Here is a 23,541-nt window from a genome sequence, read left to right as displayed (position 1 = left end):
CCAACAATGCGTTAGTCTGTCTCTCAACACTTCCTCACTTCCCTTCCCTGTCTGTGGCTCTCCATAATAGAAAGTGCATTCGTTGGGGACTATTTTCACCCCATTTGGGGCCCTACAGTATTTCAATCATGCACCAAATCTTATGGATCAAAACATTTTTTGCAGAGAGCAAACGAAGCAGACAACAGCCAACAGAGTCTCATTTTGGCCTGCCATCAAGTTACTCACGGAATTAATGTTAATTAGCGTCAGGTCATATGACCTACCGCCAATGACGTTTGTCATTTTAACTGGTGTGAGCGACGGCCAACGCCCGCTAAAAGAGAACATAAACATATGGTGTTTGAACAAATGACTGATGCTGCGTTTTTCAGGGGAGTAGAGTCTCAGAATGGCAGCAGAGCTATTAGAATCCTGGCAGCATCTGCCGGCCTTTGCATTGCATTTCACTTGGTGTAACACCATATTCAGTTTGGCAGTGAATTTGCTGTTTTGCCTCACAGCACAAAGAAACACTGCTTTACAGCACAACAATGTCCACTCCTTTATTTACACCATGCAGTTGTTACTATTATTTTGACTAGGATATATATACTGGGAAAAAAAAGTTTGGAAACTTGTGTTTGATGGATTATTTCTCTGTTGTTACAATGCTAACTGGCATTGTATTTTACATGGTTGGAAAGCCTGTTTATTTACCTTCACAATGATGTCCAACTTGTAAGGATCATGTATTTGTGGGATGAGCAGCACAGCTGATTATGTGGGGAGCGCCCAAGAAAAATTTGCCAAAATGCTCCTTCAATGGTAAACAGTGTATTCTCCTGTTGGTGTTGACTCTTGTTTTGAGTTGTTTGGTGGACTGGATGATTGAACTCTCTATCAGTAACAAGGAACAAACAAGACATATTGGCTATTTTACACTTTATTCATTTAATACACCGTCAGGAGCCTCCGCAGCGGTGGAAGATCCATACGCAGTCACAACAGCCTGGCACCTCCTCCTCATGCTGGTCACCAACCTGGTCACACGTTGCTGTGGGATGGCGTTCCATTCCTCAACCAGGATTGGTTGCAGGTCAGCCAGCGTGGTTGTGTCAGTCACTCTAACACGTACAGCACGCCCAAGCTGATCCCACAAGTGTTGAATTGGGTTGAGGTCTGGACTCTTGGCAGGCCGTTCCATTCTCTCTACTCCCACATTGTGGAGGTAGTCTGTGATAACCCTGGCTCTGTGGGGGTGAGCGTTGTTTCTTGGAGGATGAAGTTAGGTCCCAGATTGTGGAGATATGGGATCACCACTGGCTGCAGAATCTCATCCCGATATCTCACTGCATTGAGATGGCCTTCAATGATGACAAACCTTGTTTTGCCAGTGAGGGAGATGCCTCCCCACCCCATGACACAGCCCCCACCAAAAGCTGTTACTCCATCGGTGCAACAATCAGCATAGCGTTCTCCACGTTGTCTCCATACTTTGACCCTGCCATCCAACTTTGGCAGACAGAACCTGGACTCATCACTGAACATGACATTCCCCCACATGTTCAGGTTCCATTGTCTGTGTTGTCAACACCAGCGCCAACGGGCCTGACGGTGAAGGGCAGTCATTGCAGGCTTCCTGGTAGCCTTATGAGAATACACTGTTTACCACTGGCAGAGCATTTTGGCAAATTTTTCTTGGGCGCTACCCACATAATCAGCTGTGCTGCTCATCCCACAAATGCATGATCCTTACAAGTTGGACATCATTGTGAAGGTAAATAAACAGGCTTTCCAACGATGTAAAATACAATGACCATTAGCATTGTAACAACAGAGAAATAATCCACCAAACACAAGTTTCCGAACTTTTTTTTCCCCAGTTTATATATATATATTTTTTAAATAATGCTAGAATGACAATAAATCCAGGTCCAGGAGTTGTGAGTCAAATATAATATGCATTCAGTTGGAAGCATATATATTGTATATTTTTAGTATTTCCTTGAGCTCCAAATGTATATTTAACTAGCATTTGTTTTTGGACTCGGTTTCCATCCATTGTGACACTTCGGGGGATTTTTTTGTTTTCGGTTCAGTCGCCTGTGAAGATGAAATCCTGATGCTCTCCAAGAGTGATTCTTCATCTGGAAAAGAAATAACTCTGCTCCAGTACTTTCACTTACAGGGTGTTATTCACACTATGTCACTTTTTAGACTTCATTGGGTTCTCCAATCCGCACCGTTTCATGCCGTGAATTCCTAGAGATGTATTGCTGCAAGAAAGAAAGAGAGTTATTTTACAACAGACAAACATGCAAAGCTGCCTGAGAAGGTGAAGTGAAGTATATTAAAGGTATACAGGAAGCTCAACATTGTCCATTTGTAAGTGAATAGGTGTTGAAGGGGTTCATTTTATCGGTGGTCTTGCCATCATCTCTTAGAAATGACATCAGTTGCTATTAATTTCCTTGCACGTTGTTTCTTTCTGTAAATGATATTATCTTTACTTCCTGTTTTGCTGGATTTTAAAACAGTTTGGCAGTGTTTCATCACAGGGAGGAACACTGCTCGTCTTCCTGACTGACAGTCATTAGGCTATTTAGGGTTAACTAGTGTCCGTGTATATTTGGCGGATTAATTTTTTCACCATAAAGGCCGGTCACACCAGCATTTTAAACAACTAAAAGCTGTAGCGAAATCAATCCATTCAATGGAATTCACTTGTAGGTGTGAAATTTTTGTGCGCAAGTATTTCACATCAAGTTCAACATTTCCAACTTTTTCTTGATAATTGCCATTAGCCAGTAACAAACATAGACCGGAGCCTCTTTCACACAGCCTGTTCAAGGTGGGAATGTTGCGCCGTTATTCCGTCTTGCTGTTCTGTGTGAAAGGTACAGAGACGGAATGGGGGGGACAGAGTTGTTCCGCCGCTGAGCCGGCAGGAGAGGTAGTCACAGAGCTGAGCCGACGTCTGTGTGAAAGGGACAGCCGGCACGGCGGCACTACACGCGCACACACACACAAACACACAAACACACACTGTTGTGTTTAACGTCACACCCCTTTTGCTCCTGCGATGCCGGCGTGCTATCTAAAATCACACACCGGGGTGGCATTATGGTATATTACGTTTTTTGGTCCAGTTTGAGAAAGCAAAGCCAGCATAACGGTGAATCTTTTTTATGGCAGTATTGTGGAATCTCTGTGTGAAAGGGGCACCTGTACAGTATAAGAAGTGGACGTAGTCTCCATGACGTCACCCATTTCTTTGTTAACTATGGTTTTGAAGCCTCGAGTTTAGCATTTTTTGCTGTCGCCATCTTGGTTTTGGCCGTCGCCATCTTGGTGTTGGATCGTCGCCATCTTGGTGATGGGTCGTCACCGTCTTGGTCTTTTCCAACCAGAAGTCCCGAGAGGGTGGAGCTAAGTACAAGCGATCGCTGAATAAGACATTTATAGGCGACCAAAAAGGTTATAATTAACTTTCATGAACAGAAAACAAACTGTGAAAGGGTTAAAGTTGTAAGACGAAAACACGGACAACTCCCAGACCGGCAAACGCCGTGGTAGCGACCTGTCAATCACAAGGTAGCTCCGCCCTAAAGCATACACTGCTTCATGCTCTATTTGACTCTAAATGGGACCATAAGTTATTAAATGAACATCAACATCAATGATGACCTTTGAGGGAATGGAGATTTGGAGAGTTATTGTAGCTAGTTAGGTGAGTTGCACCATCCACTTTTCTTTAACCCTCCTCTGCTCCAGTTTAACTACTACACTACTTTTAAGTGTATAAAATATGGACGTAGTCTCCGTGACGTCACCCATAGGTTTCTGAAGAGCCTAAATGAAGCTCAAAGTGGGCGGCTCCCGCCGTCGCCATCTTGGCAGTGACGTCTCCAGCTAATCCAAAAATGGGCAAAGAGGTGTAGCGTGGATGGAGCTGACGTGGGCCGAATATAGTGGTGCAAAAATTAGTCCCGAAACCCGGAAATAAGTTAGCATTTTAGCACTTCCGGTTCTCTTGTCTCAAAGTCAACGTTTTTTTTTTCAATGGGTTTTTGGTTAAATGCCTGGGATATGGTCTGTGGTTAACACAAGCTGAAGACATTTTAAGGTGCAATTTCTCACAGTGATTTAGCATTTTTTTCAGATGTAACTCTAATCCCATCTGCCAACACACCACAGCTTAATTTCCTGCTTAAGCCCTGGTTCAATATTCGGCGAACATCACAAACGGATTCAATTCTCTCCAACTTGTGACTGATCCATTTTCAGATTTTGGGACCAGTGCACTTTGATGTGACAAAGTTAGAGAAGGACGTTTTGAAAGATGTCTAAGATGCCATGGCATTTGTTTCCCTCTGGTGTTGTCAAAATGTCTACAAAGTGATGTAAGAGGTTGACTGTCAGAAAGGAGATGATGGCTTTATGCACAGCGGGAGGGGGCGCAAAAGGGTTTTAAGGGGTGAGAATGGAAGAAAGGATGCATTTATTACAGCTAGTATGTGTACTGAGGATGTCCTGAAATAGTCTGAAAAAGGCTTGAAATTGATTAAACCGGGGCCAAATTAACAATGTGCAAAATTAATTGTAATAATAATAATACTTATTATTATTATTACAATTAATGATCTATAATCTATATAGAGAAGGATTTATAATTGCAGTGTTTATTTGCTGTCCACATGTTGAAGTGGGTGTTGTGCCAGTAATCCTCAATCACTCTAATAAGGACATTGTTGCTTTGCTTACTGACCCACAGTCCACGGGCTACAAAGGCTCTTGTGTGCCATATGAAACGTATTAAAGCTGAAGTAGGCGAGATTGAAGCAAATATGATTTAAAAAAAAGTTATTTTTATAAATCGGTCGCTACATGGTGACTGTAGTACATGAAACAGGTAACCTGAAAAAAATCATGTTCCTCTGTGTCCTCTGGTGCTCATAACGGCTTCTGCAAGATTTCACAGACCGATGGAAAACAAGCAGTAAGAGCTGATCTGAGGTCTGCTGTCCATCTGCTGTCTATGAGAGCCGGCTGTCAATCAATCGCGAACTCCGATCAAACGGTCAAACTAGGCAGCGCTGATCAAATATGAATCAATATTCTGTTACGTTAATGTCTATTTCTCTCCTCAAAAGTTTTCAGAATCATCTTGTAGTGCACGGTTTAGCTGTTAAATGCCGCCGCCGCCATTGTGACATCTGTTGAAGGAACGCCAAGTACCGGTCACATGACCGGAGCACAGCCAATAGGAACGCTCTCTCAATGAAATGACCTGTGATTGGTCAAAGTGTCCCGTCACGCGCTAGATGTTCTAAAGCCTGAAAACAGAGCCATGAGGAGGAGCAGAAGTCTAGTTTTCTCTCAGAACACTTGAATTACAATATGCTGAAAGGTTATTATGGAATTTTTGCCCAATGATGCCAAAAATATACTGACTACTGCCACTTAAACTAATACTTACTAATTAATAGATAATAGATATTAAAGTGACAGCATAAATAAAGGTGTCAGTAAAACACTAGGCTGAGATACAGTGGCCTTTCTCACAGAACACATTTTGACTTGTCACCTTAGAGAAGGAACAGGCGTGTAACGAATGATGGTTGAATTCCATTTAGCTGCTTCAGTTTCAGGGTCCTGCTCTTGTTCATGCTGGCTCGCTGTCACACTGTCATAGCTTACTGACATTTGAATACAACAGAGCCAGTGTTAATGTTATTAGTAGCACATGTGTTTTTCCTACAATGACAAGTCAGAATGTCTGCTGGGGAAAATCCTATTCTGGATTAATGGTAAATGGTAAAAGTATAGAAGAGTCATAAAGTCAGCAAACAAAGCTACTGGTCATACCAGACCAAGAAAGGCTTACTGCCGAACGCAGTTCCCGGCTTTAGTCTGGATTTGCTGAGTAAATACTTCCCAAGAAGGGTATTTATGGTGTTACACAGAGTAATTCTGAGCACTGTCCACGTTAAGGCGAGCTGTTCCTCCAGCTAACCTGTATTTGTTTATTGGTGTAGCTGGTTACTGTGTGACATTATACCTTACAGCTAACACGTTACGGCCAGCCTACTAGGTTCAGTTAGCATTAGCTTGTTAGCCGAGCCGAGTACCCGGAGTTCAGCTAACGTGTCACAGTGAGCAGACTCTTGAGGTACGCCGTTAGCTCAGGCTGAACACCGTTTGCTAGCGCTACTTACTGACAGGCTGATGCGTTGCGGCACGCCTGGAATGGCTAAATATTTATACATTTCACTCCTTTTCCAGTCGCCATGTCTTCAGCCTCTACCCCTGCCAAAGGGTCGGAACCGAAGGTTAAAGAGGCTGCATCCCACCTGTGCCCTCTCGGGCAGGGAACCTCATCCCATGTGCATAGCTTGCATGGGTACTAAACACGCTCAAGCATCGCTGGCTGACCCCCACTGTGCGTCAATGCCAGAAAAGATCCTGGAAAGGAGGCTGAGAGTGGCAGTGGCCAATAGTCTGGACCCTTGCCTGTCAGGAGCCATCTTTAAAGCCACAACCAGTACCCATCAGCCGCTTGATGGAAGCTGATTGCTCGGACAAGCCTCCACTTTTCGAGGAGCTCCTCGAGGTGGAGCCGGGCTGTGAGGACGCAGAGGGCGATGCCAACTCTGACCTCCTCGACATGGACGAAATGGACCAAAAGGCTACACCAAAGGCTACTCAAAGCTGGAGATCAACGGAATGGGGGAACTGGGGCTGGCCAAACCCCCAGCGGTGGAGCTTCAGTGGCTTACCCCCTCATCCAAACTGTCGCTCTCTCAGCTTCCTCCAACATCTCTCTACGTCTGTTTTCCAGAGGATATATAAGTACGCAGCACAGACAGTGTGCTCTCTTAATGCAATGGCACTGCTATCTGCGTACCAGGAGATCCCCCACTCTAGCCAGCGTGAGAGAGCAGGGCTTGTCGCTAACCCTGGTCGTCCAAACACTGGGTAGCGGAAATAATACAGCTTCTAGCGGGCGAGCCGTGGCCTCCCTCCATACGTAGGTATCTTCTGTCTCAGGCGCGCAGGGAGATCTACTACTCTCACCCAGACCGCATAGTGCTCTGGGCTTGGCCCATGAGAGATGGAACCTGAATGCTGAAGGCCTGCCGGCACAGGTGTTTGACACCATTCAGAGTGCAAGGGCCTCCTCCACTCACTCTCTTTACAACGGAAAGTGGTTGATTTTTGATGAGTTGAGCGACTCGAGGCACACTATTCCTTTTCAGTGTTCGGTGGTTGACCTGCTGGCTTTCCTGCAAGAATTGGCAAATAAGGGTAAGGCCTTTTTTACCATTAAAGTGTATTTGGCGGCCATTTCAGCCTGTCATGTAGGCTTTGGGGAGAAGCCTGTGGGGCAACGACCTTTAGTTTGTCGCTTCATGAAAGGTGCGAGCCGCAAGCTCCCCATTTCCAGGCCCCTGGTTCCTCTGTGGGATCTGTCGGTCGTGTTGGACGCCCTCTCTCATCACCCATTTGAGCCTATAGAGGCGGTCGGGATGAGGTTTATTTCACTTAAAACAGTGTTGCTCTTAGCCTTAACCACAGCAAAGCGTGTGGGTGATTTACAGGCTCTATCCATCCGCCCTTCCTGCTTACAGTTTGCCCCAGGGTACACCAAAGTCTGCTTGCGGCCCAATCCGGCTTTTGTGCCTATGGTGGTGGAGTCAGCCTACAGATGTCCCACAGTGGAGCTTTTGGCTTTTCACCCACCTCCATTCTCCTCCACAAGCAGATGCTTAACACATTACGGACGGTGCCGGCTCTGCATGTCTATGTGAGTAGATCAGCAGGTTTCAGGAAAGTGGATCAGCGGTTTGTGTCCTGGGCCATTCCCCACAAGGGCAAGCCATTGTCCCGCCGGAGGGTCTTATATCTCTGTCTTATAGCTGTAGAGTTCAACCTCCACAGGGGTTGAGGGCTCATTTCACAAGGAGCAAGGCCACTTCATGGGCCCTGTTCAAGGGAGTTTCGGTGCAGGACATTTGTGCTGCGGCGAGCTGGGCTACGCCTCACACTTTTTTAAGGTTTTACAGGCTGGATGTCTCGAGGCCATCCTTGGCACAGGCTGTGCTAGAGGCAAACACACCAGGGTCTCTGTGATGTTCACTGTCTGGCTTATTGTTTATGGCTTTGGGAAATGTATGCAATACGGGAGTGGTCTATATCTCCCATAGTGAAACACCGAACAAAGTTAGAAAAAGAAGTTTGGGTTACTTAACGTAATTCCCGGTTCTTTGATAACAGAGTGAGGTGTTTCACCATCACTTCCCTCCTTGCATAGACACGTAAAGAAACTGGTCTAGAATGATTTGTGAGGGGTCGGTCGACTGTGGTAATATGAGGGGGCGTAGCCCCAACACTGTTCGACCTGTCTGTCATCGACACCACAGATGTGGTGTCATTGGAGCTTCCGTAGTTGGTCACGCCGAGGCGATTCCCATAGTGAAACCCCTCACTCTGTTATCAAAAAACGGGGATTAGTAGTAACCCAGTTTTCATTTGTACAGTATAATCTTATTAATTACACAGAATAAATGAAGTGTTTCAAACAGTGTTTCAAACAGTTTCCCCAAGTGTTGAAAAATGTCAAAATCTTATTTTATGATAAACTTTACAGACGAATGAGTCAAGCATTTATTAGCTAACCTGTGTAACATACTGTATATGTGGTTGTTTCACAATAAAAGCCTACCACCGCTTTCACATTAAACAGGCATTTATGATGAAATACACACAGGCAGTGTTGTGTTGGTATCAACAGTAGCTGTATCTTTATCCTAAAGAAAGCAATTGAGCGGCAAAGTCCCTCCCCTTCCGGTGTCTTCCATGGGACGTTATTTTGGAAAGAAAGACAAAATAATGTTTTGATCCTATTTGAATTGTGGCATCAATTACACATATACGTTTGTCAAAAAATAATTTTGCAATTCAAGAAATTTGCCGTTTGTCGTAATCATTTAGTTTTGTGTGAAACCGCTCAGTGAACAACATCTCTCGTCTCGCGCAACATACGTCACCAACACCAGCTAGCTAGCTAACTTGGCCATGTTCAACACACAAATGTAACGTTATCTTACCTGATGTGTTTTATCCAGAGACAGCAACGGTTTTACAACAAACTGCGACTTTCTTGACTTGCAAAATGATCTTATAAATTGACAAACATTATGTGTGAGATTCGTGGCGCAATTCAAAAAAATATTTGTCTCTTGCAGTTAACTACCGTACATCGAGTATATTTTCCAAAATAAGTTCCCATGGTGGTCCACCAGAAGGGGAGGGACTTTTTCTATCTACTGTGCTCCTGCTGTGACAATACTCTGGTAAATAATAATAAATAAGGTAATATTGTGCATAGGGGATTGCCATGGCACCACAACTTGAATGTACAATGTGAACAATGAATGTGTGTAAATACTGTATATACAGGCATTTGTTTTTTACACATTGACTAGCGCTGACCAGCGGTTTTAGTAGTCGACTTCTGGACTAGTTGAAAAGCTTAGTGAAATGGTTCAGTCTACGACAGACTATAAATTGACCTCTGGGCACCAGTCACTCTAATGTGTGTATGTAATGTGTGTCTCATTGCATTTTTGTAGCATGGAAAAGGTTTATTGTAGTATCTCTTCAGTCTTCCTTTCCATCCACCTGTCTGTGTGTCTGTATGTCTGCCTAGTCCCACCTCATGTCATTTCTCCATCAGGGCAGCCTCCTCACCAAACCTCGTTGCAAGCCGTTTCCAGATGCCACCCCAGTATCTGACTGTGCGGTATGTCCCAGCCATTCTCAAGGGAGGGGTGTCTCACTACAATCAGGCTTCACCCCTCCCCGCCGCTCTGCTTGCTGCCATCAGTCCTGGTCTCTTCCTTTCCAAATCTACATGTCTGTGTTTTTGTCTCTTCGGGAATGAACGGGTTTCAGTGTTCAATGAAGTGTTCTTTCATACCTGTGGGAGCTACAGTTGCTTCAACAGCTAGACTGTAAAGCAAATACCAGGGTCAGCTGTATGGAGATTGGTTTTACTTGGACAAAGGTCAGGTATTAAAATACCTTTTCTTTTTTGGGGGGGTTCAGGCCTGAGTCAAGCTCCCCTGTGATTTCCTTTTCCTTCTCAACTTTCAACAGGCTGTCTGTCTCCCTGCTTGCTGGTTTGGGTGTCGTGGGTGTTTCAGCTTGTGTTTTTCTAAGTGTCCGTTCAACCGCTGTTGCCCCCTCTGCCCTTTCTCTGATAATCTTACTATATTTCCTCTTGCATCTTTGGTTTCCAGGTGGTTGACTGGAACTAGGATTTTCTTCCAGGCCTACTTCCACTATCAGTTCTAGTATGCCTTTGGGTTTAAAGGGTCAATCATTGAATACCATTGGGCTGAAAACTGCTGCTACTGCTGCTCGCTATAGATGATCGTTTCGACAGACTGTGAAAGTTGGTTGGATTTTCCTGGCACTGAATTGGTTCAAATCCTAGTGAAATGATAGAGATTGATTTGTGTCAATGACTACATACCGTATTTGAGAGAACCAAAATGATGTGGAATTCCCCAGGGTTCAATCCTAGGGTCACCTCTGTTCAAACTTAAATTAGGCAAAATGACTGAGTGCAAATCTGTGATGACATTTACATGCATAAAATATTAATTTTTTTGCCCTTATTCCGAAAAAAAGACAATATTCCCACTAAACTGTTTACATGGCTAAAATTAATATTCCACTAATATTACCGTTTACATGCAGCCGTGCATACTCCGATTAACGTAACCGGTGGCGGACCTGTTTCACCGTGCGAACACAGCCTCCCTCTTTCATTCCTTCAACCACCTTCTAGTGGAGTGATATTTGCGCATATCCAAAAACCTGTTGATATCCAAGTCTTTCATAATGTTTACAAGTAGGTGTTTTTCTCCTACTGACCAGAAATATGGGTTTTTGTTTTTTAGGCCTGCATCTCTGCAAACTGTCAGTTAGTTGGTTACTGTACAACGCACAGAGCTGGCCATAAACAGGCAAGAGGCCGTGTGTCACAAACTGACGTAAAAACCCAGACTGAGACACATATTCTGAATGTGCTGTATACATGTCGGAAAAGGTTCCATTTGGAACAAGGCCTAATTCAGAATATCCAAACGGAATATGCTGTTTACATGACCCGTATCAAATTCAGAATATTGTCATATTCAATCATACAAATTTATGAAACAACCTTTAATATAACCTTCTTTAACATGAAAAATATTCTTCTTAAAATAAAAAAACTTAAAAAAAACTGCTTCAAATAACTTTTTAGCTGCTATACAACTACCTACTCAATGAGAAGAATGTTTCAGTTTCAGCGTTTAGACACGTAAAGAAACTGGTCTAGAATGATTTGTGAGGGGTCGGTCGACTGTGGTAATATAAGGATTCGTAGCCCCAACACTGTTCGACCTGTCTGTCATCGACACATTTGTTTTGTGAAACATAAATTAAATGTTAATGTAAAAGCGATTAGACACATAAGCAATGTTTTCCACACATAGACTTTACTTGGGCGGGCCACCCATGTACTGTATATTAATGGTCGCCCAAGTATATCTGGCGACCCATTTTAGCAGACAGGCTATTTTTAGCAGAGGTTTGTTCCCATCCAGACTACAGTGATGTTTTTTAAGAAATCTTGTAGGCCGATGTTTTACTGCTTTACGGCTTTCCTTGAACATAATGTTCTTGACGCTGATCTTTCTCCGAGACAATCTAATACTCCCAGACCGACGACTTTTTCTTTCACTTTTATGTGTAAACAAACCCCCCCAGTCCAGGCTGTGGCTTCTTCTCTGAATCAGCAGCTGGTAACTGTTGTCCGAGACCGCCCGCAAATAACCAACACAACATTTAGCCGCCACAAAACTGAAGCAACACAACAGATAAACTTCGGCCACTGCCATCAGCAAATGGCATCTTATTTGGCGATAGGCCAATTGCAGTCAACAAGGCGAATACCGGATACCGATGTTAAGCAGACAAATCGGTGCATCTCTAGTTTTTGGACATTTCTCGTGAAATGTTATATTTCACATTATTTTTAATGTCTGTAATATTACACAACTTGGACTTGTGAACTTTGTATTAGTATAATCCCAGCTACGGTCCTCTACACATGAAGACAATCAATCTACTACCACATTAAAGATATGGAGGAAATGAAACAGTGGAGAGACGGTTTGTCAGATCAACTAGCTACCTGGGTATAAAATGCTTACTTTCCACCAAAATGACATAGTGTTTGTATAAAATACATGTTTGATTATCTCTGTTTTTCCAGAACAGGAAATGCGGGAGTACAACCTCAAAGTGAAATGTCGATGGATGTCACCATTTTTAAGCTTTCCTGTCATGACTGTTTTTTCAATCAATGTGCTTTGTGTATTCTCTTCTTCTCGTATAACCCTGAATGATTACAGCTTCTCCCATCGATGTAGCCACTCATTAATTTCCCTTCCACTGAGTGAGGCTGACAGGAGACGAGCTGCAGCCCCGCGACTCAACCTAACAATTTGTCACTCCGGGTGTTTAATTAGCTAGAACATGAACCGTTTGGGATCGCCGGTTAGGAAATAATAAATGTTAGCTTGATAGTCGAGAGGACACACGCAGGACGTGTACTACTTCTGAGCGAAGAGATGTCTGTAGTCCCAGTGGCCTCCTGGCTCCGTCGATAGCAGGCTAAGAGGTCACACTTAATTTGTCTGCCAGACTGCGGGAACACCTACGGGGAGAGAAAAGTTAATATTCATCTTTTTCATTCCTCTGTGAAAGTCTCCTGCCCTTATGCATTTCCAAACAGGTGTTGAGGCAGGAAAAGGTGGTGAAAGGTTCCAGACACTGACACAGAGATGAAGGTTTTCTCTAGCTAAAGAGAGCTATGCAGTTTTTCTTGCCTCTTTGATTTGATAAAGCCTATTTGTAAAGGTTCCAGGCAAATGGTCCAGATGAAAGTAAATGCAGGAGTAGCATTCAGCTCTCCCTGTAAACTCTCATTGTGCTGTGATTAACTGCACACCGCAGCCTCTCACCCCAGCCATTTACATTTGCAATTAATGCTTTTGTCAGCCCCCTTTTGATGTTGGATTTAATTAAATAAGATGCTATTATGAATCTGATTGATATCAAAGTTGCTTACAATAGGCTCTCACCAAGGAGCGATGGGAGTCACAGAGCAGCAGGGCCTTAAGGTGCACAGCACAAAGCATTCAAAGCTGGCAGGGTGTTCCCCTTCAAATGCAAAGCAGGTTCACTAGTGGATGATAAAACAGATAACCATTCAGAGAAAGTGGTGGTTTATGCCAGATTCTATTCATTTTCCAGTGATCTGTGCAATGAAAATGGCCAGACTTGAGTTTGGAGCTATCGAGAAAATACTTGTGACTCCCTTGGCCCTGTGATTGTCCGCTAGTCCTTCTGTGCTGGTAATGACTGTATCCACCCCTCTGTTTTAGCTCTCCATGCTCTTCACTGAGGAGTGTGATAAGGTGCGGGACTTGATGCACGTTCACTCCTTCAGCTACGACTTCCACCTGCGTGTGGTGCACCAGTACTTGGTTGGCTGCCACATGACGCTACGCCAAGGCTACCAGCTCACCGACTTCCTGGACGACTTCATCTCCCATCACCCAGACATCCCCAAGTTTGGTCGCAACCACGTCTTCCAAGGTGACTTCGGTGTGAAGTAATATTTAAAGTAACCCTGCAACTCCCATTTGCTCTGGACATGTAGAATCACCAGAAACAGGCAGATACACTAAAGGATTGAGCTGGAAAGAGCAAGCGAATGACTACGATCACAATATCGGGATTAACTGACAGTGGATAAAGAGTAGAGTGTTAGCTAACGCTGCTGTCTTGGCTTAAAGGTGCTAAATTCCAAATTCAGAGCATATCTGTAATTGAGGGATTGCCTCCATACAGCTCTTAACATGGCATCGGCTGAGCCAGCGGCTAGCAGCTAACAGTGCCAACAGCACGAACAACAGCAACAGTGCTGACAGAGCTAACAGTGTTAACCTGGGAAGGAACCGGAGGGGGGGTGCTACGCTTTTGCGACAACAACTTTACTTTCAATGTTATCAAACAAAGAGAAATGCTCTCCCCTCGTCCTAAAAGGGTCCTGAATAAATACTAGACTACTTCCTTGTTTATGAATGAAGCGGTGCACAAGTTGAAGCCGTTGAAGCAGCGCCGCTGTGTTTGTTTGACCAATCAGCGACAGTCATCCCTGCAAACTCCAGCCCGAAAGTTCTAGTACTTTCAGAAAGTACTACCTCCCCCAGTGGGCAACCTCCAGGTCTGAGAATTGAAGCCAATGCTGAAGTGCCTTAAACCTGCATTCTTTCTAACAGCCAGCAGGGGGTGACTCCTCTGGTTGCTAAAAGAAGTCTGATTGTATAGAAGTCTATGAGAAAATGAGTCTACTTCTCACTTGATTTATTACCTCAGTAAACATTGTAAACATGAGTTTATGTTCTCAATCTCTAGTTTCAAGTCTTCTTCAATACAGCATGATGTTCATTTAGTAAATGATGGTCCCATTTAGAGTCAGATAGACCATAAAGCAGGGGATGCTTTAGGGGCGGGGCTACCTTGTGATTGACAGGTCTCTACCACGCCGTTGTCCGGTCTGGGAGTTGTCCATGTTTTTGTCTTAAAACTTTAACCCTTTCACAGTTCATGAAAGTTAGTTAGCTCCACCCTCTCGTGCCACTTCTGGTTGCAAAAGACCAAGATGGTGACGGCAAAAATGCCGAACTGGAGGCTTCACAACCAGTCCACAAACCAATGGGTCATGTCACGGTGACCACTTCCACTTCTTTTATACCATCTATGCTATTCCCCGACCAGGCCCTTTTCGGGGGGTAAAATGTCCCAGAAACTTAATTTAGACCCTGGTCCCTGCAGCCAAAATGCAATGAGTTCCTCAAAAGGTTACCTGTTCCTGGGGAAAGCTCCTGCAGTCGAAACGGGGCTATGCGAGCGCGACCAACTGGCTACGTAAACCAAGCACAGAGAATCTCTGGTTACAACTCACACAGAGGGAGAGTGACTTCATTCTCTGCTCAGGTAGACATTACTCCTCTATATCTTTCCATAGACAATAGTTAGTTTCTATATTAATGCTCTGAATTTCAAATTTAGTACCTTTAAGTTGTGCGACAAATATGTAAGTTTCCTAAGAGATGAGTTAAATCCCTGTTTTCCTTTCCATTATGTATTTGTGTATCCACCTTAGCAGGGGGTCTTTCTGAGTCATTGAAGAGATAAAAGAATAATCTTGGGATTATCTTAGTGAGAGTCTCTGATCCTTGTGCACCTCAGGGAGCTTCTCCATCTCCACGGGGATGATAACGGCTCACCAGCTGTACAACTACATCACTGACCATGCCAGCACCTACGGCATGAAGCCGCTTCGCATGTCCAAGGCTGCAGTCACCACCGACAGCAAGAAAGGGACGCCTGACCTGCACGAGTATGCACTAGTGGCTCTGTGGAACAGGTACACATACATCAGCATCACAGAATACACACACAGTATATTCACATTACATGAACTGCTTCGTTTCAACCTCCTCTTTCTTCTCTTGTTTTTTGTTTTAGTTCGGGTTCTTACAAGGATCTGGAGGGCCTGCACCACCACGATGACTTTGACGTGTCCCTGGTGGTGTGCCATAATGCCGCTCCGTTTGAGGAGCAGTCAGATGGGGAGAGGCATTTGTTAAGGTAAAGAAATATGAAAGAACAGATTAAAGAAGACATAAAGCATGAGCCCAGAAAGCAAAAACATTTCACCTTGGCTGTTTTTTTAGTTTTTTTGAATTATTAATTCATTAATTGAAATGTATAGTGACTTGACCATGAAATTGATTGATCAGCCCTAGTTTTGTTGCTGATCAATCAATCAATCAATCAATCAATAGTCCGTATTGATAATCTAAAGTAGAGTCTCACTGAAACTGGATTTTGAGGTCGATGCCGATAACGTTATTTGAGAGTTTTAAAAAATCTGACAATGTTTCACTAAATGTTTTTAAATTCTTTTTACAGAACCACATGATGCAAACATTTTATTTTTGATAAAGATCCCTTAAGTTTGGTTAGAGCGGGACATTTTCCAGTTGAAAAAACTTGTCAAAAGCATTCAACTTTAAAGGTCCAGTGTGTAGGATTTAGGGGGAGCTATTGGCAGAAATGGATAATAAGATTATGAATTATGTTTTCTTCTTTTCTTTTCTGAAAATAAGAATCGTTGTGTTTTCATTACCTCAGAATGAGCCCTTTATAGCTACATAGGGAGCGGGTCCTCTTCATGGAGCCGGCCGCCATGTTTCTACCGTAGCCCAGAACGGACAAACCAAGACTTTAGACTTTAGAGAGGGACATTCACGTTTTCAAGTTTTTGCGTCGAACACTGTAGTTGCAAATATCTATCTATGTAATGTTTATAGATGTTTTACAAACAATTTATTTAAGGTCTACGAATAATATCTTAATCATTAACAAATACTTGGTTATTATAAAGTGTTACTGGAAATTCAATTCCATTGTCATGTAATTAGTGGAGGCCACAGTGGCCGCTGTTCAGCCGAGTTCCGTAGTCCTGATTTCAACGAGCCAGTCATGAGCAATTCATCTTTACATATGAATTACTTACAGCGATCCAGATTTATCTGTGATATATCGGTCCATCTCTAATATCAAAGAGCCTATTCTGCCATTGAAATGAATGCCTTTCTAACTCCTCGTATACCTTTATGTGTAGGTTGCGGTTCTATGTGATCATGACCAGTCAGAGAGAGCTCTTCCCCCGCCTCACTGCTGACATGCGCCGTTTCAAGAAGCTTCCTCAGATCCACCGTGATCCTGGTGAGCCAGGTGGCCGGCTCCCCCCAGATCGGGCAGAGGCCGGCGGGTCACGTGGTGCCGAGCAGGACCTCTGGGAGGAAACATCGTCTGAAGCTGCGGCCGCCTTGGCTCCGAGCGACGGCAACGAGTTTTACCCTCTGGCGGGGGGTGGACCGGAGGCTCAGGGGCTGCTCTACCCTTCCCCCCTGTTCCCTCTGCTCAACAACGAGGTGGTGTCGGCCCGCAGACAGATCCAGGCCAGTGTGGAACAGGCCATGGGTCACTGCCGCAGGGATAACCTGTGGAGGAGGCTGTTCCACGGAGAGCACCTGGCCCTGGACAAACTGAAGCTGACAAAGCTGTCCTTCAGCGAGCTGGAGGAGCTGCTGGAGGCAGTGCAGAGCCGCTCGGTGGGCGAGATCGACCCACAACTGGTAAGATGCCCACTTCAGCCTTTCATTTTACATTCATTCACCATCCTTTGAGTCAACACTTAAAGTTAACCTTTGGGTGCACATATGAAGACCTGGTCAATTCTAAGAGAACAATATAAGGATCATTTTTCTTTATTACAACCAGGATCTTAATTACAGTTTGGCCGTCAATCCTATGGATAGAAAAGCATTGTGTACTCACCAGGTTCATTCATTCATTTCATTTAGCCTCTGTTTTCCTTGCGGAACATCGGCCATTGATGAATAGTTTCCACCCTTGTCTGTCTTGGGCCATCTTCTCCAGCTGTTTCCACGTCAGTCCCTTCTTTTTGAACTCTTGTTCCGTGCTCCTTCTCCAGGTGTTTCTGGGTCTTCCTCTCCCCCGTTTACCTTGTGGGTTCCATGTCAGTGCCTGCTTGGTTATTGTGGTTTGCTTCTTAGAGTGCCTCCAATCCAGCTCCACGTTCTCCTTTTAAGCTGTATTTCTACTGTCTCTTATTGGGTGTGTTCCCTCAGGTTGATGTTGCTGATGGTGTTTGGCCAGTAGATCCCAAGGATTTCTTAGCCTTCCAACCACTCAAAGCGCTTGACAATACATGTCAGACTTCCCCCATTCATACACTGATGACAGAGGCTGCCATGCAATGAGTCAACTTTGCCCATCAGGATCTAATCTAAATACTCATTCACACACCGATGGCTCAGCCTTCGGGAGCAATTTGGGGTTAAGTGTCTTGCTCAAAGACACTTCCATTGGTGGATGACCTGCTCTAACCTCTGGGCCACAGCTGCCCCATTGGTGTAGTCTGAGGTATATTACTACAATCTGCAGTAGAGAAAGTCATCAGTAGATACAGTATCTTAATCAAAATGTTGGCTGATCTCATGCAACCATGACAGAAGATATCAGAATCAGCTTTTTTGGCAATGCATGTGTACACGTACAAGGAATTTGACTCTCATTGTACTTATACAGAAATAGAGATATAGCTAAAAACAAGAACAACAAAGCTGAACACGGTCAACATAATGAATCATTCATCTGCTATGTACATGGTTGTTGTAATGGCAGTGTGTGATGTGTTGCTGCAGGACTGTTTCCTGACCATGAGTCCAGCCTGGTACCAGAGTCTGATCAAAGTCCTTCTGAACCGCTTCCCTCAGAGCTGCAGACACTTTGATGACAACGGCATCCAGTACCTGGTGAGAAGATGCTCTTTTTCTTTCTATTTTATAGGAGAGCAAACGAAGCATGGTCACAATCAACCCTGACTTGATGACGTGTAACTGGTATTTTCTGCTTTTCAGTGGTTGGATTTCATCGGAGGTTTGTGTAATGGGAGGTCTTTCTTCTGTTTACTTCCTCTAGACACACAGTTCACTTTGTTTTGTACCACTGATAGCGGCGGCAGACAACAGTCTCTGCGTTGTTTGATTGTAGGCCAATCACGACGGTTAACATTACACTCCAACGAACCACAGCTCCCATGTAGATTCAAGATGGATTTATTTGCTTACAAGCACTTCGGGACACACGTTCACCTGGGAGATACAAGCCCGGTCTCTTAGATTATACATTAAACATAGATTATACCAGGGGTCTCCAACTCCAAATGTAAAGAAATGCATACAGGAAGAAAACATGCACATGCTGCTGAATTTAAGTTGATGTCAAAATGTGAGTGTTGGATACCAACATTTTCTAAATGTTCACACAAAAGAAGCTTATTCAGCTGGTTTGGGTGGAGCTGAGCGATGTGAATAAATGTTACTAATAATATAAACTCTGAGGAGCTCTCGGACACTTTCATTTTGTCAAAGTAGCTCTCAGAGTAATAAAGGTTGGAGACCCCTGTTCTATACATTAATATTTACACACACACACACACACACACACCTGGGAGATGCAAGCCCGGTCTGACTTGTTCCCCCGGTGATGAGCTTTTATAGCTCCATCCTTACCTTGGATACTGTAGTATTAAATATTAAATATAAAATCACTGCATAGAAATATGAAAATAACCCAAATATGTACACCTACCAACTATCAAATAAAGGTAAGATTGCAAAAAAAAATTAATTGTAATAATAGTAACAATTTATTAAAGGGACTCTATGTAAGAATCAGAAATGTCTTGTTAACAGCGACACCTGTAGCCGTTAAGTCAACAAAAGACAGCGTCCTGTTGCTCGCGCTTGTGCTCGCTCTAAATAGACATGAACAAGCATCGCTCAAAACAGTGAGGAGACACACGTCAACTAAAACCACAATATCTCTCTATATTTCAGCTGCTTGGCAGTAAAGTTAGCTGACCAGACGAAGGTCTCTCCATGAATCGATGCTGATGCTGTGTTTCCTGCTTCAGCCTCCCGACGCGGTCGGAAGGAACAGGGGAGACACCGGAGTTTTGGTCGGAGACGATAACGTTACTCGCTCCAGAGCCCCGTCTATTCACTCAGCAGCAGGAAACGACACGGGAAACCTCTGTTGGTCTGGAGGAGCTGCAGCAGTTATTTCTGCACAAACGTCCAATTCACTAGATATTCTCAGAGCTAAACTAACTCTTCTGCAGTGTGGAGTGTGTGCGCATGCACGTGAGAGGTGGAGCCAGAGAGCGAGTGAGAATGAGCGCTGTGTGTGAGTGAAGGCAAGCAGAAGAGCAGAGTACAGCAGAGACTCCGGTCCTGGAGACCAAAGCTAGTCTCCCTGTGTCTTCTAACTGCGGTCGGGAGGCTGAACAGGAAGAGTTAACACTGTTTAATAGACGGGCTTCACTAGATAGAATTTTTATGGTTTTGGTGCTTCCGTGTAGTTTGTGTTGGAGTCTGAGTCTCTGAGCGTAGCCACACGCGAGCGCGCATGGGACACCGACCCACAATGATTTATACGCGTTAGAACTTACAAACAGTCCCTTTAAAGCTGAAATTGTGTATTTAATGTAACATGCAAGAGGTAATATGTTACATCTGCAAATTGTAACTCACCAAGTCAGCCTAGGCATTTATCTGGCTTCTATACATGATGTAAAACATGGGATCAGTCATTTTATTGAAAGAGTAGAGTCACTTTGAGACTTTAAATGTAGAAAAGGACTGTCGAGGGATTATTTTTTAATTTTTCTTGAGGGGGATAATTATGGGATCCTTCAGAGTTTATGAAAATGAGAAAGCAGGAGATCAAAAGAATGGGCCTAATTTCTAGAGACTGTGACCACAGCCTTACCTCTCACTTCTGTCCTTTCCCTCTTTTCTATTTTATTAGCTGCATCTTTTTTTGACAAATGGAGGTTTTTTTATACGTTGTTGTAACTGGTTCATATGCAACGATTGTTTACTGATCCATTCTGGATAGTGAAGAGTTTGTTCCTGACGACAACGACAAGGCTTTGTGCACAAGAACTCTGATTTAATAGCTCTGGCTTGAGTCTCTCCATAGCAACGACAGATGACACTCATGGGTAGTGTCGTATTTTGTGCCAATCAAATCACTTGTACTTTACATCACTACACTGTTGTGCTTTAGAAATCTGAATGTGCTCTTTCTGCTCCTTCAGGCAGACTTTTGTCTCCATAAAATCCCATTCATATTCTAATTCAAGGACTTTAGTTACTACCAATAATGTCATAACGATCCAAGATAGACTTACCACGAGCTGTGAGACTGTATAGAAGCCACAAGTCCATATGATATAACCTTGTTTTTAAAAAACACGTTTTATTCTCGATGTCATGGAAAAGTACAACAGTACCCACAATCCTCAGTGTAACAGCTACGTCTCTGATTAGTGGAGCTCGCTGTTACCATGGAAACGACTGTACCGCACCCGCAAACGGCTAATGAGGGTACGTGCTGCTCCGTCAAGAGTATAGAAGCAAAGAGACGAAACTCTGGTGCTTTTTTGACAACACACCCTAGATGGTGCTGCAGTAGCGCTGCCGCCAGTTTGGACTGAAAATGCCAATGAGGCCATAGCTATGGATGTATAAAGAGATGTCTGTAAATCAGTGGATCATTTTTTCGGTGTAAATCACGAGTACAAACACTTAAATAGCCCTCATTTAAGTGTTGCTAGTAGCATGATACAAACAGAATGTAATGTAGTTGTAGGATATTTATTAACATGCAGGGCAAAAGCACAGGACACAACCTCTTCTACATCCATGGTCTGTGGTCTATTGGACCCTCTTCTACATCCATGGTCCGTGGTCTATTTTACCTTCTTCTACATCCATGGTCTGTGGTCTATTTTACCTTCTTCTACATCCATGGTCTGTGGTCTATTGGACCCTCTTCTACATCCATGGTCTGTGGTCTATTGGACCCTCTTCTACATCCATGGTCTGTGGTCTATTGGACCCTCTTCTACATCCATGGTCTGTGGTCTATTGGACCCTCTTCTACATCCATGGTCCGTGGTCTATTGGACCCTCTTCTACATCCATGGTCCGTGGTCTATTTTACCTTCTTCTACATCCATGGTCTGTGGTCTATTGGACCCTCTTCTACATCCATGGTCTGTGGTCTATTTTACCTTCTTCTACATCCATGGTCTGTGGTCTATTGGACCCTCTTCTACATCCATGGTCTGTGGTCTATTGGACCCTCTTCTACATCCATGGTCCGTGGTCTATTTTACCTTCTTCTACATCCATGGTCTGTGGTCTATTGGACCCTCTTCTACATCCATGGTCTGTGGTCTATTGGACCCTCTTCTACATCCATGGTCTGTGGTCTATTGGACTCCATTTTGGATCCTTGACATGAAAATGTTTGAGATTGCTCTCAAAATCTGTGTGCTGGATTTTTCTAACTTGCATTTATGTCCATCACTCACTTTTTGCTCCTCTGGGAAGCGAACATTTAATAAATAAATAAGTAAGTAACTAAATAGTTATAATAGTATGCATATTTATAATATTTTTATTGTTCAACACAGGCCATTTCGGTAGAGACATTAAAATTATGACAACTGAATAGAAATAATTTAGTTTTACTTTTGTACGGCATTTTGTAGGCGGATGTTTTACTGGCGTCCAATAGTTGCTTTCAGTCCAAAATGGTGGAGGCGTAGCTCTGCTGCTGGGCGCTGATGTTGCAATGGAACGATCAATTGACTTTCACTTCTTGGTAATATACATTCTTTGGCTACGTGGTCTGCTCCCGGATTTCAAACCGCACTAACGTGGCGGCTCGATTGGAAATAGTTCACCAAAATGTGTTTTTTAAAACATTTGAGACGAGAAATAAGGCATGCAGTTGCTGAATCTGTCTTCATTTTAGATCGACAATGGTTAGTTTAAAAGTTTTCAGAAGCGGTGAGTCGCCATTTGCAATTGTTTATTGGATGAGTAGTTCCTTCACTCTTAAAATAATTGCATACACAGTCTTGTACCTTTGCCTTTTTTCCTTTTCAATTTCTTTTGTTGCTCCGAATTAAATGTGTTATCGTCACGATTCATCTCGTAGCTGGTTGGCTTGATTCTATGCTTAAAACTCTTCATATAAGGATTTTCTGAAACGTCAATGGAGTGAATGAATGGGAAATTCACTTCTGGAACCGGAGCTGTTGAAAAAGTGGGCAGTCAACCCATTCCGCACAACGTGATTGCTTGATGCCTTTGTTTCGCGGTGCGAAAGCTATGAAGAAAATCAACCATGTTCCAGAAAAAGTATGTCACTTTATCCGTAATATTTGCGTTCTGGGTGAAAGTATTCATGACAGAACAACAGTTTAAGACGCGTAAATTAATCGCACAAAAAAAAAAACGCCCCCGGTGTGTAAAGTCCTTTACCCTATAACTATTATTAAGTAATCAATGGAAATGACATAACCTTACAGTTAACAGTACTTTAATTATTCAGGAGACCCCATTGTTCCTGTGTTGAGGAACATTTTAGTATTGAGTAAAAGGAACCTTTCAAATAGGAATTTAGGGGAGAAACTTCATGTTGAGTCAGAAGCTGTGCACATTTTGCTATTGTTTGGTCCACACCATTACCGACTGTCAGTATTTTAACATTTGACCTTTTCATTATCACCAAAATAAATGTTTCCTTTGTGTTTAACATCATGAAGAAGATCAAAAGGAAGAATCCTTGTAAGTAAAGCTTTACTCTGAAATGTCCATCTAATCTCTATCATCTCGGTTTCAGGCTGTTCTGAACCAGAAGTTCACTGACTGCTTTGTTTTGGTCTTTCTGGACGCCCAAGCTGGGAAAACA

General features: G+C 43.5%; 1 protein-coding gene across 1 annotated transcript in view; it reads left to right on the top strand.

Annotated features, from left to right (window-relative positions):
• The window catches only part of szt2 (SZT2 subunit of KICSTOR complex), a 151,860-nt gene that overhangs the window by 124,257 nt on the left and 4,062 nt on the right, over positions 1–23,541 (top strand). The window contains exons 69-75 of the mRNA XM_074636837.1: positions 9,722–9,787; positions 13,488–13,701; positions 15,361–15,538; positions 15,640–15,762; positions 16,802–17,318; positions 18,411–18,521; positions 23,473–23,541. Coding sequence (XP_074492938.1) covers positions 9,722–9,787; positions 13,488–13,701; positions 15,361–15,538; positions 15,640–15,762; positions 16,802–17,318; positions 18,411–18,521; positions 23,473–23,541 — 1,278 coding nt within the window. The remainder of the gene's footprint in view (positions 1–9,721; positions 9,788–13,487; positions 13,702–15,360; positions 15,539–15,639; positions 15,763–16,801; positions 17,319–18,410; positions 18,522–23,472) is intronic.

This window comes from Sebastes fasciatus, chromosome 5 (genome assembly GCF_043250625.1).
Source record: "Sebastes fasciatus isolate fSebFas1 chromosome 5, fSebFas1.pri, whole genome shotgun sequence".
Taxonomy (NCBI): Eukaryota; Metazoa; Chordata; class Actinopteri; order Perciformes; family Sebastidae; genus Sebastes; species Sebastes fasciatus.
Note: the sequence above shows the minus strand (reverse complement) of the source record. Positions and strands in the feature narration are given on the sequence as shown.